The sequence below is a fragment of the Condylura cristata genome, unplaced genomic scaffold (genome assembly GCF_000260355.1).
Source record: "Condylura cristata isolate star-nosed mole 26May11 unplaced genomic scaffold, ConCri1.0 scaffold00023, whole genome shotgun sequence".
Taxonomy (NCBI): domain Eukaryota; kingdom Metazoa; phylum Chordata; class Mammalia; order Eulipotyphla; family Talpidae; genus Condylura; species Condylura cristata.
Window position 1 is genome coordinate 11,718,217 of NW_004567124.1, and position 13,820 is coordinate 11,732,036.

General features: G+C 41.0%; 1 protein-coding gene across 2 annotated transcripts in view; it reads right to left on the reverse strand.

The window, feature by feature from the left end:
- The window catches only part of FAM81A (family with sequence similarity 81, member A), a 56,002-nt gene that overhangs the window by 11,769 nt on the left and 30,413 nt on the right, over positions 1-13,820 (reverse strand). For both annotated transcript variants that reach the window (XM_012728803.1, XM_004687731.2), the window contains exons 4-5: positions 5,570-5,688; positions 818-947 (exon numbers count right to left, since the gene is read on the reverse strand). In XM_012728803.1, the coding sequence (XP_012584257.1) occupies positions 818-947; positions 5,570-5,688 (249 nt within the window). The remainder of the gene's footprint in view (positions 1-817; positions 948-5,569; positions 5,689-13,820) is intronic.

Genomic DNA, 13,820 nt, shown 5'->3' on the forward strand with positions numbered 1-13,820 from the left:
CACTCTGTCTCTGGTGAATCCTTTCACCCTCCGCATCTCTGGCCTGTACACCAGTTCTGTATGAATAAATAAATAAATCTTTTTAAAAAAATTGGACTTATCATTTTATTTCTCTTTTTCCTGTGTCTTTCATATACATAAGTGCTGATCCTTACTGGAGGTAGGTAGGACACAAGTATTTTTAATCCAATAAATTGACTAGATGCCCCATTTTACTGAAATAGTCTCTCTTTAATTGAAGCATAGCAAGTAGGCTAGACACCACAGGTAAAGTCCTAGAAGACAGGCCCCATTCTGACAAAGGGAAACATTTAAATGGCCTAAAAACAAACTGTGAAACGCCAAGAGTTTTGCCGAGTGAAATTAATCTGCACATTTCAAGTGGAAGGCTCTAAAATTTATTAGCCAAATTACCCTCTAGCTTTGTCCTAAAATTTCCCATGTGCAGGCTAAAATACAAGGCAGCACATGAATCCCATGAATTCTTGAAGCAGTATTTGGGATCAGTGGTATATAATAGAATGCTTGATCACTTACCTGTGCAAGAGATAGTTCTGGAGTTATACCTTAGAATTTTGGGAATATATTATTTGAGGAACAAGGGGGAAAGAATCTTTAAAATTAGGACTATATTAAAACTCCTTTTGTCACACTTGTGAAGAGCCATTCAGTGAAAGAGAAGAAAGGAAGCAGCAAAGCAAAGAGACGCTTATGGTGGGCACTAGTTGGTCTCTCCTATAAGGAAAAATCAACACTATGCTCTTCTAAGCTAAAAAAAATTACCCACTTTTAAAAGGCAACCCAAGACAGGTTATACCTGTCCCTCTGCGTCTTTGATTTTCGTTTCCAAGATAAGTTTGGCAGCTTGCTGTTCTTTGTTCAAGTGCTGGAGCCCCTCGTAGGTCGTTTTGTATTCTGCAGACAGTCTGGCAATGCTGGCGTCACATCTGCCCGGGCAAACAACAAAGCTAATTCTTATTAAAGTTTAAAAGCATGCTCTAAAGCTTCCTTACATACTATAAAACACACCACCCCGCTCAAAGAAACTGCACTATGAATCATTCATTTTTGCAGAGATTCAGATGGATTCAAAGAGCTTGCCTTCATTATGGTTTTTAAGTTAAACCACAGGGACAATGCATAAGATCAGAGATGTAACCATCAAAGCAGCAAAGCCTTACAATGTTCTTGAGTACAAAATGGTGTGTGCAGCGAGAGCCCGGTGCCAAAAAGCGATGCCGAGCGCCAGATGTGTCGCTCCTCGTTCTACCTTTACCCTTTCAAGTTCACGGCTGCTTTGGATTTTAGAGGCAACTTTTACTGCATTTGAAAGTGCTACTCCTAACCTTTTATCAAATCCCCTGAAGGTCGGTGTGCTGTGAGAGGTACCTGGAGCAGGGGAAGGCTCTGAAGCTGGTCCAAGCTGTCATGAGAGCTGCTCTGCCCCCAGGACCTCAGAACTGAGCTGATTCAGTGGTGCTCAACACGCCTGTGGCAGGCCAGCTGTGGGAAGCTCTAACCAGGGAGTCACAGAATGGCCCCCTGGGAATTCACAGCAGCATCATGCCCTGTTCTGTTCAACCAACCCTGGCTTGAGAAGGAGCTTCCAGCTCGCTAGGGGGTGCTAGCAGAGGCTGCACATCTAAGCATGGGCACTGAGTCCATCATGCACACCACTGTAGGCCGGCATGGAGCAGCACTCCACCTACATGGGCCAGCAGCATCTAGACATCAGCATGAATTAAGGGCAGAGTACAGAATATAAGTCCAGGCTCCTGTGGCAACTATGCCTCCTATGGTGCCAACTTTCCTCAAGTCACGCCAGTGAACCCTGCAGGAATTCCTGATGACCGGGTGAACTGACGGAGAAGTCAGGTCTGTTTACAGATGGTCATGTGCAATATGCCGAGACCTTCTAGAAGACCGCTGACATTTAAGAGCCCATTCAGGAAGAAGTTATATGAGTAACTCAGAATTAACAAAGAATTCTTGCTCCTTGTGAATGCTTCCTGTACCACAGGGGCAGAAGCCCAAAATCTGTACTTCCTTACTCTTGCCAGCAGGGCTCTGATTTAGAGCTCACCAATGAGAGGCACTGCAAGATCTGGAAGATGGAAGAAGAAGAGGGGCCCTTGTTCTTACCTGGCAGTGGTGGGCTGACATGGGAGGATGACAGCCACTTTCAGGCCCGTTCCTGTAAATCATTTATTTCATGTAATAGACAGCTAAGATTCAATGACACCTTCCTGTGACTCTTGCGTTGCCTATTTTTCAAAAATAGCAGTTGTCTACTTTGCTTCCCCAAATCTTCCAATGGTTCTGCAAGATCTAATTTCTTGTATTTAATACCTGCCTATTAACATACTTCAGCATGGTCTCTGTTTTTTTTTTTAACCAAACCTTCATACAAAAAGTTAGCAAAATTTTACAAAGAAATATGCAACATTTTAACCAACTATCTCTTGATCATGTGATTTTCTTCGATTGCTCCCTCTCTTCTAAATTGTGAAACCGTTCTGCAATAAGTATATATGATTCTTACAACCACAAAAATAATTACACAATGAAAATAATTAATTAGCAGTTGTACAAAGACCATGCTGCAATTTCCTGGGGTAAGCACTAATAGCTGTGCCCAAGATCCCATGTAACAAAAGAGGCTGGAGGGCAAAGATACCAGAGATAGAGGTAGATGGGATAGTCACTGTCATGACAGTGAGGTCAAGGTCAAGGGAAGAGATAGTACAAGTGGGCTGGCTATAGATGAAGTCTCAACTCATAATCCATTCATTCACTCAGTAAGAATGTCTACTAAGTGTTAGATTCTACTAGAGAAAATGGAGAGAAAACTGGACATTTTTCTTTCCAGTACACACATTGCACCACTAGAAATTTTTTAAACATCCTAATGCCACCACTATCAAAAGGTTATTTGGCCTACAAAAGTATTTTTCTACTAGTTATGTAGTTTATACTTGACACCCAGTTCTTACTCATTATCCCATATTGAGTCAAATGAGCTCAGAAATTGTTTGACAACTTGACGAACAAGTCATTTTAAGTACCCACAGAGAAGAGAAAGCCTGTGGTCATTCACACTTTCAGTAAACCAGTAGCCTACAATATTCCTACATTCCAACACTGGGGAAGTTATTCATCTACACCTAGGTCTTCATAAGACTTACCAATTGTTCCCTAAATGTCTTATTAAGGAAAATTATCTCACTAACTAAATTAAAACACATAGAATATTTGCAATCACATAAGATATTCTGCTACCATGATATGAAATTATCACATTACTACAATAATAAATTATTATCTGGTAACTATGTGTGTGAAGAATTTAAAAAGACAGATTAACAACTTAGTTACCCACAAGGAGTAAAACAGAGATAAGGCCTGGTAAGCTCTCACTTTTTACTTTATATATTTCATAGTACTTCTGATTATTTATAAGCACACATATCATTTGAGTACCTTTATAAGGAAAGAGGCAAGTAGGCAGGGTGGGCATGGGGAATCTCAGGAGGAATACCAGAGCCTCCCTCAGAAAACACACAATAAAATCAACCTCAGGTTTTTTTTAATATGAAAAACAATGCTATTCTTACTTACACATGAAAGAATAATGTGATAAATGGGATAAAATGTTAACATGTGGTGAATCTAGTAAGTTTCCTCTAGGTTTGAACTTATTTCAAAATACATACATACATATAAATAAAAAGGGGGAAAGCAATATTGCCATTTCAGGTAGAGTGGAATCAGACATCACTCCTATCTAGAAAACACACTCAAAAAGGACAGCCTTGGGATTCTAACACAGCTGTGTGCGTACTTAACATCTTGAGTCAAGCAAGAATTTGCAATGAATATGATCAGTTGTACTATCTCATACTTGATAAATCAGTAAAGTACTCATTACAAATGCTCTCTTCTCATTTCCTTCTGTGGCCCTTTGAGTGGACACATGAGTCTGTACTGGGCATGTCGGTCACAACAGGGAGGTGGTCAGAAGTGCACCAAAAGTGCACCCATGGGTCAAGCAACAGACATGACTTAGGCAACATGCTTAGCAGTACCTCTCTCATGGCTCATGACATGGTGGCACAGCACCCCCAAGGACACTGACATTGAAAATATTAAGGTGATTGTTTAGCCTGCATATTATTAGTTATTCAATACGTAAGTATTTTATGTACACATCAGCAGTCACTTAAGAGCTAGCAATAACTGACTTTTACATTTAAAATTGTATAGTATGTGAATTATATCTCACTGAATCTGTTCAAATGAGAGAGGCAGGTGGAGAAGGGTATGACATGGAGGGATACCACCAAGTGCCTCTGTTGGGCCTTCAAGTCCACAGTGCCAACCATAAAGAGCACTGCGTTATCCGACTCTCCACATATACCTAGAAGGGGATTAGAACGCCTGCCTCATAGACAGTTCTCCTCTAAGGCTTTGGCACCATACAAACCAACCTTAGAGAGGAACGGAAGTGGCCACTGAGTCTTGGGAAAAAAAGATGACAACACATAAATCTTGGCCCAGAAGGGAATAACAACAGCCGATCAGTGTTGAAAGCTACAGTGCAACAGGAAAGAGAGGCAAAGGGGTGAGTGGAGCTTCAAGGGTCATAGTAGGGAGACCACAGAAGTGGTCATCTGGCTACGCTCTATCTCCATGTGGCCTTTGCATTAGCCCTAAGCTTACCCAACAGAATCAAAGGCACAGAGCCAGCATGCAAGGCTGTGTCACCTGCACAAATAACCCTCTCCACTACAAGAAGGCCTGGGGTCTTGTGGGTCCCTGTTCTTCCTTCTACCCACCGCTTGCAGACTACACTCATTCTACCCTTAGGCTGCTCCTAAACTGCCCATCAGTTCTACCGCTCCCCCGTTCATGTGCTTGATTCACAAAAGCAGCAGGGGGCGGAAGAGGCCTAGAAATACTTTTAGACAACTTCACCCAAATCTGACAAAGAGAATCCCAGACACAGTCCTTGAGCAGTGCTTCTCAAACTTCAACATGCACAAGAGTGCCGGGATCTTGTTAAAATGCCAATTTTAATTCAGTAGGTCCACGGTGGGCTCGAGATTTGATGCTGCTGGTCCACGGAGCACCTTAGGTAGGGAAGGGCTAGAACGGCACTGCTTACACTGTCTGAAGTGAAAGAGCTCTTCTAAAACTCCCAATATATCAAGAACTGCTACTCCAAGAAAATGAAAGAAAAATGAGGCACAAGAAAAACAAAATCTTAGAAAGGACAAAATATAAATATTGGAATCAATAAACATGATATTGCCAGACCAAATTATATAGGTGAGCTGAGCTCTTCCATCATCTCCTTCCCTGAACCCAACTCTAGTGGCAGAAACACAAGAAATCCTGGCCCCGCTTACCAGCAGGTTTAACTTACACCCTTCGACTTTCTGGGCAGAGGAGAGGATGTAGTAGGAGAATGCGAAGAATGTGTTTTAGGGCTTTACAAATACATTCCCTACTAAAGCAGAGTTAGAAGAACAGCCCTTGATGAGTAGCCACCAGATACTGGCGCACCTACCTGGCCACTCTCCCTCGAAGGTCACCCAAACCAGAGAGCTGGCGCATCTCCAGAGTCTTTAAGGCAGAATTAGTTCCATAGCTGATGTTGTCCCGGGCACGGATCTGCTCCTGGAGTACCTGGGCAACACAGAAAGCCCCCAAGGAGGTTACCTGAGAACGGACGCACTGCCATGGAAGTGTTTTATATTTTTGGCCAAAATAGGAATGTTTAACTCCTTTTATGAGCGGTTCCTTTAGCAGTCATGTAAATAAAGTAAATGCTAGTTATTTTTATGGAGAACATCTTTTCTACTTATTTGATAACTATTTCTACAAGAGCTATGCCAGAATGCTGTCTCAGGAAAGACAAATGAAAGGGACCCCTTGAAGATCAAGTGACCAGGCAGAAAAACAGGAGCCCTTGGAGCATCCATTCTGGCCAATCTTCAAAGAAAAGATGGAGCTGATGAGGAGAGAGGTGTTTACTGAGCAGGTGTGAGGAGGTGCCAGTGCTATGCACCATGGATGTGCTCCCAATGCCCACTGAACCCTTGCCAGGAGCTTCTCTCAGGATCCTTGGGCAGGAAGATGCACAAGGTGCTGAAATAATGCCCCGAAGCTAGGAGGACCACAGGTTAACTAGGCCTGACCCAGGCACCTGAACCCACACTCTTGGCCACTCTGCAATGCTGCCTAGGACACAGGACAGAAGTGGGAGCACCAAACAGAGGCAACAGGACAGAAAACCCAGGCCTGAGTAGCAGGAGACCTGCATAAGAAGTAGATCTCATCAGAAGATTCTTGTGCACATTTTCTCACTCTTTTCCACTCTTCCTTCCCGGAAGTTCTGTCCTTCCTACGCCTTCCCACCACTGCCACCTTCCTGGTCTTTTCAAAGAAAACAAGTTTGAAGTGTTTCTGTTCTCTCCCTTGCTTTGCTTAGATGTCAGCTGAAGTATGTGTTAATTCCTTTTTGCTTTTTGTTTTATTTTTTTTTACAGTAACTTAGTAACAAAGATCCTTTCCTATCAGTCCAGTGTTTGCTGTGTTCACAGATTGGGCATGAAGTGCTTTTCTTTTTTAGTGTTTAAATTTGTTCTGAATTCCTATTTGATCTAAGGGTATCTTAAAATTTAAGGATAGCTTAGATTTGTTTCTTCATTTTTAAGTAGTTAAGCTTCTGTTGCTTTTAAAATTTCTTTCTAATTGTGTTGACTTATGATTTAAAAAATATGATCTGTAAGGTATTTAATATCTTTAATGTGTGCTTTATGGCACATGAGTGATTTTCTTTTGCTGCTCCATAGCCATGCAAAAAATTATGAGAGGAACAAAAGGTTTAATATTGTCTTTTCTTTGCTGATTCCATTATTCACTTTCTCTACATCTTATTTATTTTTGTCTGCTATAGCTCTCCTGCTGTGAAAGAGGTATCATGATTCTCTTGCTGCAAAATATTTTCACAAAATTCTCCTTACATTTTAAATACTTTTTACTTGCTATTTTATTTGGCACAAGCTTATGATAATAGTGGCTATAACCATTATAAAACAAACTTCTGATTTAGTGCTTTTATTCTTAAGTTTCACCTTACCTGATATTAATGGTGCTATTATGCTTTGTAACTAATAAAACAAATACTCACCAGGCATGTTTCTAAGTGCTTTGGGTATGTTAACTTATTTCATCCTCAGAAACCCCCCAAAAAGGTATTATCACTATCTCCATTTCACAGGTGGTGATCTCTATGTGGTTAAGTAACTTGCCCAAGGTCATGGTCAACAGTGATGGAGCTGGGACTTGAACCAATGAGTCTAACTCTATAAGCTGTGCTCTCAATCCTGACAATACACTGCTTTGATGTTTGTGTTTTCATCCAGCCTTTCTTCATACCTTATGTTTACAATCTATGTTACTGCTGGTTGTAGTTTCCATTCCTCCTCCTTATTTTAACTGCTTGTCTCTTAGACTCTTGTAAGGTTACCACTTGTCTTTTAGACTCTTGTTAGCTAGGGAATGTTCCTGGCATTAGACCAAGACGTGACCTCCTCTTCCCCAATGCTCATAAGCAGATACAAATCTACTCTAGGCACCACCCCTGAACCCATCCCAACTAGGTAAAACAATTAAATTGCTAAAACAATTCCCTAATTTTAGTGGAGCTATACTTAGACTTTTGTTTATAGAACATCTTTTCTCCTGTTCTCCTTTTTTGTTTTTTAAAGATTTATGTATTTCTGCATATAAGAACTGGGGTATAGGCCAGAGGTATGAGGGGTGTGAGAATTCACAAGAGTCAGAGTGGGGAGCAGAACAGGTAGATCCCTAGCTCCCCGGCTGGGGGTTGAACACAGGTTGCAGCAGCGGCTGCCCACAGCTCCAAAGCTCTGTCTTTAACCCAGATGCCACCTGAGAGGCCCTCTTGCCTTCCCCTCCCCCACCCTCCAGCACTTCCATTACCCAATCCCAGGTTTTCCTCAATATCTATCTACATGAACACATCTAACTATAAAAGATAAAAACAGACTGAAAATAAAAGAATATCTATCTACATGAAATAATACTGATATGTCTTTCTTAAAGCTTCACTGCTTAGCTTTGTGCTTCTCATTTTCATTTTTCTCTATTTTGGTTATAAAAGTCCTTTTTCTCTAGTCTTAATTTCAGGTCAAATATTTTAATGAAAGATTCCTAAATCCTTGTAATGTTGATAATTATCCTTCCCTCCCCCTGTAGGAAAGGTGATAAATTAAAAGGGAGGGTAAACCCTTGTGGCGCAGCAGGTTAAAGCACTGCACTAAGAAGCTAAAGCCACTTCCACATGAGTTCGATCCCCGCCTGCCCTGGAGGAGATCCACATGGCGTGGCAGACCTCTCCTGACCTGCCCGCTGCTCCCTTCAGCAGTGTACTTCCTCAATCTGCCTGTTCTGCTCCCCGCTCTGCCTCTGGTGAGTCCTCTCACCCTCCGTATCTCTGGCCTGTACCCCAGTTCTGTATGAATAAATAAATAAATCTTTAAAAAAAAAAGACTAAAGACTCTTGGTTGACTGTAGAAGTGTTACGGCCTAGTGAATTCTAAGGTTGGTAGAAATCTCATGCTTTTTCCTTGGTATCTTGGCTCCTTGTATCTAGATATATGTAAGATTTTTTACTTATTCTTTGGAATTCAGGATTTCATCAGAAAGAACCTAATTGTGAATCATTTTAAAAAATTCATTTCTACCTGGAACTCAATAAACTATTTAATGTGTATTGTCAGATATTTGTTTAACTCAAGTACATGTCCTTTCTCTCTAGAACAGTTCTTTACCTCTTTTGGACCACTACTCACATGTGGGTGTCCTGGATCTGTTCTCCATGTCATGTATCTTTTTCTTCTTGGTTTCTATGTATTTGTCTCTAACATTTCAGCATTTCTTCTAGTTTGTCATGTGGGCAACTAACTCAATTAATACCAGTAACTACCATTGCCTCTGGCCCATCTACTGACTTTTAAAAATTCAAGTTCAAGGAAGAAATTTTATATAGTACTTGAATCTCATGTGCCCTATTTCAGTTGAAGCAAAATAACAGAGTGAGTTGATTATAATTAATAAACACTCCTTTCTCACAGTTCTGAAGGATGTTATATCTGAAATCAACATGGTAAGCGAGGACCTCTTTCTGGCTTACAGAAGACTTCTTGCTCTATCCTCACTTGTTGGGGAAAGAATGCTCTGCTTTCTCCTCCTCTTCTCATAAGAGTTCTAACCCAGGCCACCTCATTGAAGCCTAATTTCCCCCCAAAGGGAGGGTTTACCCTCCCTTTCATTACCATCACCTTGAAGGGTTAGACTTTCAACATACAAATCTGGGCAAAGGACACATTTAGTCTATAATAGGCCCTAATTGTTTTTTTATTCAAGGTCCATCTATTTCCTGTCATCTGTGCCTACTATAAGGGCTGTGTTATTCTTTCTCCCTGTGACTGCTGGTCCTCTTTAGGTATATTGTTTCTTTTTTATTCTCTGCTCATTAGAGTGAGATTAGGAAGCTGGTCCTGAGTGTAGTGAAAGGTGATCTGGGTTGGAAGTGAGCCACCGAGAGCACAGAGCCAGGTTCCAGGTGAGGTGCCATGAGGCAGCTTCTCCACACCCTGCTCCCCAAGCCCTCCCAGTTTGGATGCAATAATGATACAGTCCACTTCTATTGTATCACTTGGTGAGGGCAGGAGTCTCACTGAGGCATGTGGTATGGTAATAAAAACCGCCTTCCCAGTCTGACTCCTAGTCAGGGTGTCCAAAAACTTCATTCCCAGGCTCTCCTGACTCAGGTTTCTGCTGGCTCTTTCAAGCCTTCATGCTTTCCTACCCTAGCTGTTTAGGATGATGATTCTGGAGTTGGGGGGAGTAGAGTCAGGCACATTAAACCAATGCCTCTCCATTACTTCCTACACATATGGGATATAGTATGTGTCTGAAGGAGACAGTCTTAAGAATACATGCCTGTGGGGACCCCTTCTGGTGCAAGGGGTCATAGAACTATGAAGCTATCCACAGACACTGCAGCAGAGTTCAATCACCAGCCAGGAAGGTGGCCCAAATGGCATGGCAGATCTCTCCAGTCTCACCCACTGCTCCCCTCAGCAGTGTACTTCATCGATCTGCCTGTTCTGTTCCCCACTCTGTCTCTGTTGAATCCTCTCACCACTGCCATCCCACTTCTGGCCTGTACCCAGGTTCTTGTATGCATAAGTAAATCTCTTAAAAAAAAAATACATTCCTGTTTTTTCACAGTCCTAGTTCTATGTCTCAGTGATGGGTCTAGAATAAGCAAAAGTAGTGCCAACAGGCTATAGACCAAATCACCTAAGGACACATGCTCAGGCTGTATCCCATCCTTACACAACTCGTCTCTACTTGTTACTACTTAGAAACAAGTATCCTCTGGAATGATATATTTGTGTGAAGCCACTTGCTACTATTTATTTATAGGTACAGTCAGGCATCATTTAAACTCCAAGGTGATCTTGTGGTGGCTGAACATAGTGCCTCACACAAAGACAGATGGCATAGCCCACTATATATAAGAACTACTGTGATTTATGCAGTCCACCCCTGACTGAAGCACTACTATGGGACAGTGTGCAAATGAACAAGAAAGCCCTATTAGAAACATGTGATTCTGCTTCATTGTTTTAGTGCTCCTCTTTTTCAAATTAAAAAGAAAATGACAGACTTTTCTAAGTGCACTTATATATCTATTTTTAAGGATTATCAAACTTCCTGATAAAAATTAGGAATATAAGTATTTTATGTTTTCCTTATTGGAAACTTGGTGGAAACCATGATAGATGGACTGACAGTAAGAGTTTAAAAAAAATGTCTTAACTGAAATGAATTTGGAGATGCTAAACCTATCTGTTATTTGCGATAGCTTCCAGCTTTTTCTCAATGAACCTCCTCTATTAAGAAGAATGCAAAATAGTTATAATCACCTGTGAATGACACAATGTTAGTCATCTGAACACATTCTTATACGAAAACTTCAGAGCTGACTAATCTGGTTCTGACACTCTCCCACTAACGAAAAGGCTCACGTGATGCTCTCTCCCTCAGTAAGAAAAAACATTCATTAGTTATAGTTAATAGACTAATTTTCATGTAGGTAATGCTTTAAATCTTTGTTTACAATGAGGCTTTAAGGCCAGGGTCTCAAATATGTTCTGGGTGCTTAAGGATCTGTTACAGGGTAGCCCAGAGTGGACTGGGCCGCCTGTCTGTGGGGCCTCACCCGCGCACTCACAATTCAGTTATTCTGCAGGTACAATATTGACCCAAAAGGGTCAATAACGGTTTTATTTACAAAAGGGGAAAGGAATAGGAAACAACCCAGGGAAAGAGAGTGGGATACAAAGTAACTGGAATGCCTTACAGCTAGGCTGACTAAACACACCGAGTCACATGGTCGGAGAGCCGTTTCCCCAAGCGAGAGAGCACAAGATGCAATCGCACCCTATTTATCCCCCAATGTCCCAGAATTCCTGCTAGCTCCGCCCTCGGGTCCTCACAGTTCTCTCCCTGGTAAAGCTGGGAGTTGTAGTTTCCAATCACTGGAGTAGGGTGGGTGTAGTCCAGAAAGCTGGAGTAGGGGGTAGAGTACATAAGACTCTAAAGAATTCCTTTAAGACATCCTTCCCCTTAACAGATCCTCAGAAGCTTACTAAACACATCACTCTGCAGGCTCCACCACTATAGAACTAAGGCTGGGAAAGGGTGCAGACACGTGTGCACAGCCCGATGACCAAGGCTGCTAGGAGCCCTGCCTCAGATACAAGAGGAAGCACAAGGCTTTAATCAGCCTTATTTCTTTTGACTTATTTCTCAATCAGAAAAAAAAAAAAATCACTCAGCAAAAGAAAGGAACAACATAAAAGTTAATTTTTTTAGAGGTTTAATCTTTCTAGTAAGCAAGGGAACAAGAAACAAAAATTAGACCATTATACTGTGAGATTGGGTAGTGAATATGGGGGTTGTATGAGTAGACCGGGAGAATTATGGGAACTCTGCTCCCTGCCCAGTTTATCAATGAAACTAAAACTGCACCAAAAAACCCTAAAAATATATAAAATAAAAACAATTTTTAATTATAAAATTTTCACTTATTATTAAAAAAGCAAATTATTTTTTAAGATTTATTTATTTATGCATGCAAGAACTGGGATAAAGGCAAGAGGTGTGGTGGTAAGAGGATTCACCAGAGTCAGAGTGGGGAGCAGAACGGGCAGATCTACTGAAACACACTGCTGAGGGGAGCAGCGGGTGGGCCAGAGAAGTCTGCTGTGCCATGTGGGTCACCTCCCTGGCTGGGGATGGAACTCGTGCTGCAGTGGCTATGGACAGCTTAACAGTGCTGCACTTTTACCCGCTGAGCCACCAGGGAGGGCCAGGAGCAAATATTTTTAATACTTAATATTAAAATGTATATCACAAATTAAACATGCATAGTTGGTCTTTCTGATACAACTTTCCTGGAACATGATCTATAAAAATTTAATAATGACCATAACCTCTGACCCAGTAGCTAACTCTAGTTACTGGAATTAATCTTAAAGGAAATAATAAGGTACATGCCAAAAATGTCTTCATAGATGTTTTCCTAGTACAGTATATAGTATACTGTCTCTACACAGTATATTATAATACAAGCACTAAGTTGACAGGGGGTGGCTTTTAAGAACAGGGGGAAGTGTGTATGATTTAATATTAACAAAAAAATTACAAAAGAAATATATAAAATGACTATAAGCTGTGTATAAGATATATATAAAAGAATAATAGAATAATATTAATATTTTGCTTATTCCTCGGGTGGAGTTATTTATAATTGATTCCTCTTTTTTGTACTTTCCACAATGAGTTTATATTACTTCTACAACCAAAAAAAAAGTATGTGAATTATGCTCAGAAATAAGAAAAGCCCATTTAATTTTCAAAAATGTATATAGATAGATGAATAAGATACTATATTGGAAATATTGTATTAAAAGTGTTTTACTTGAATGATGTAGAAAATAATTACACCTGAGATTAACACACTATTCATGTTACTGAAACTTACATAAGGAAAGCATTCAAGAACTTACTTCTGAAAGGAATTCTATAATAAAACCTTAGAAAAATAATCCGTCTATCAAGCCAGCAATATTCCCTAATTTGTCATCCTGGAAAAATATATCCTCATGAGCTGTTTACTTAAAAAATGTTACTCCTGGGCCCTCCCTGGTGGCGCAGCGGGTTAAAGCACTACACTAAGAAGTTAAAGCCACTTCTGCAAGAGTTCAATCCCCACCTGCCCCGGAGGTGACCACATGGCGTGGCAGACCTCTCTTGACCTGCCCGCTAATCTCCTCAGCAGTGTACCTCGTTGATCTGCCTGTTCTGCTCCCCACTCAGTCTCTGGTGAATCCTCTCACCCTCCGCATCTCTGGCCTGTACCCCAGTTTTGTACGAATAAATCAATAAATCTTTAAAAAAAAATGTTACTCCCCTAAATAGATCAACTATATCATTTCAACTGCTTCTACTCAATTTAAGGGACTGTTTTCTGCTTGCTACTGTGTGAGGGGGGAGGGGGAGACGGGCCGTGGAGCCACAGGACAGACTACGGGTGGGAAATGCATGGCCTAAATTCATAGAAAAATACAATTTAAAGACCAAGGAGGCCAGCACTTAAAAGAGTAATGTCTCAGTCCTTACTCATTTTTTCTAAGATATGGCCTGCTTTTTAT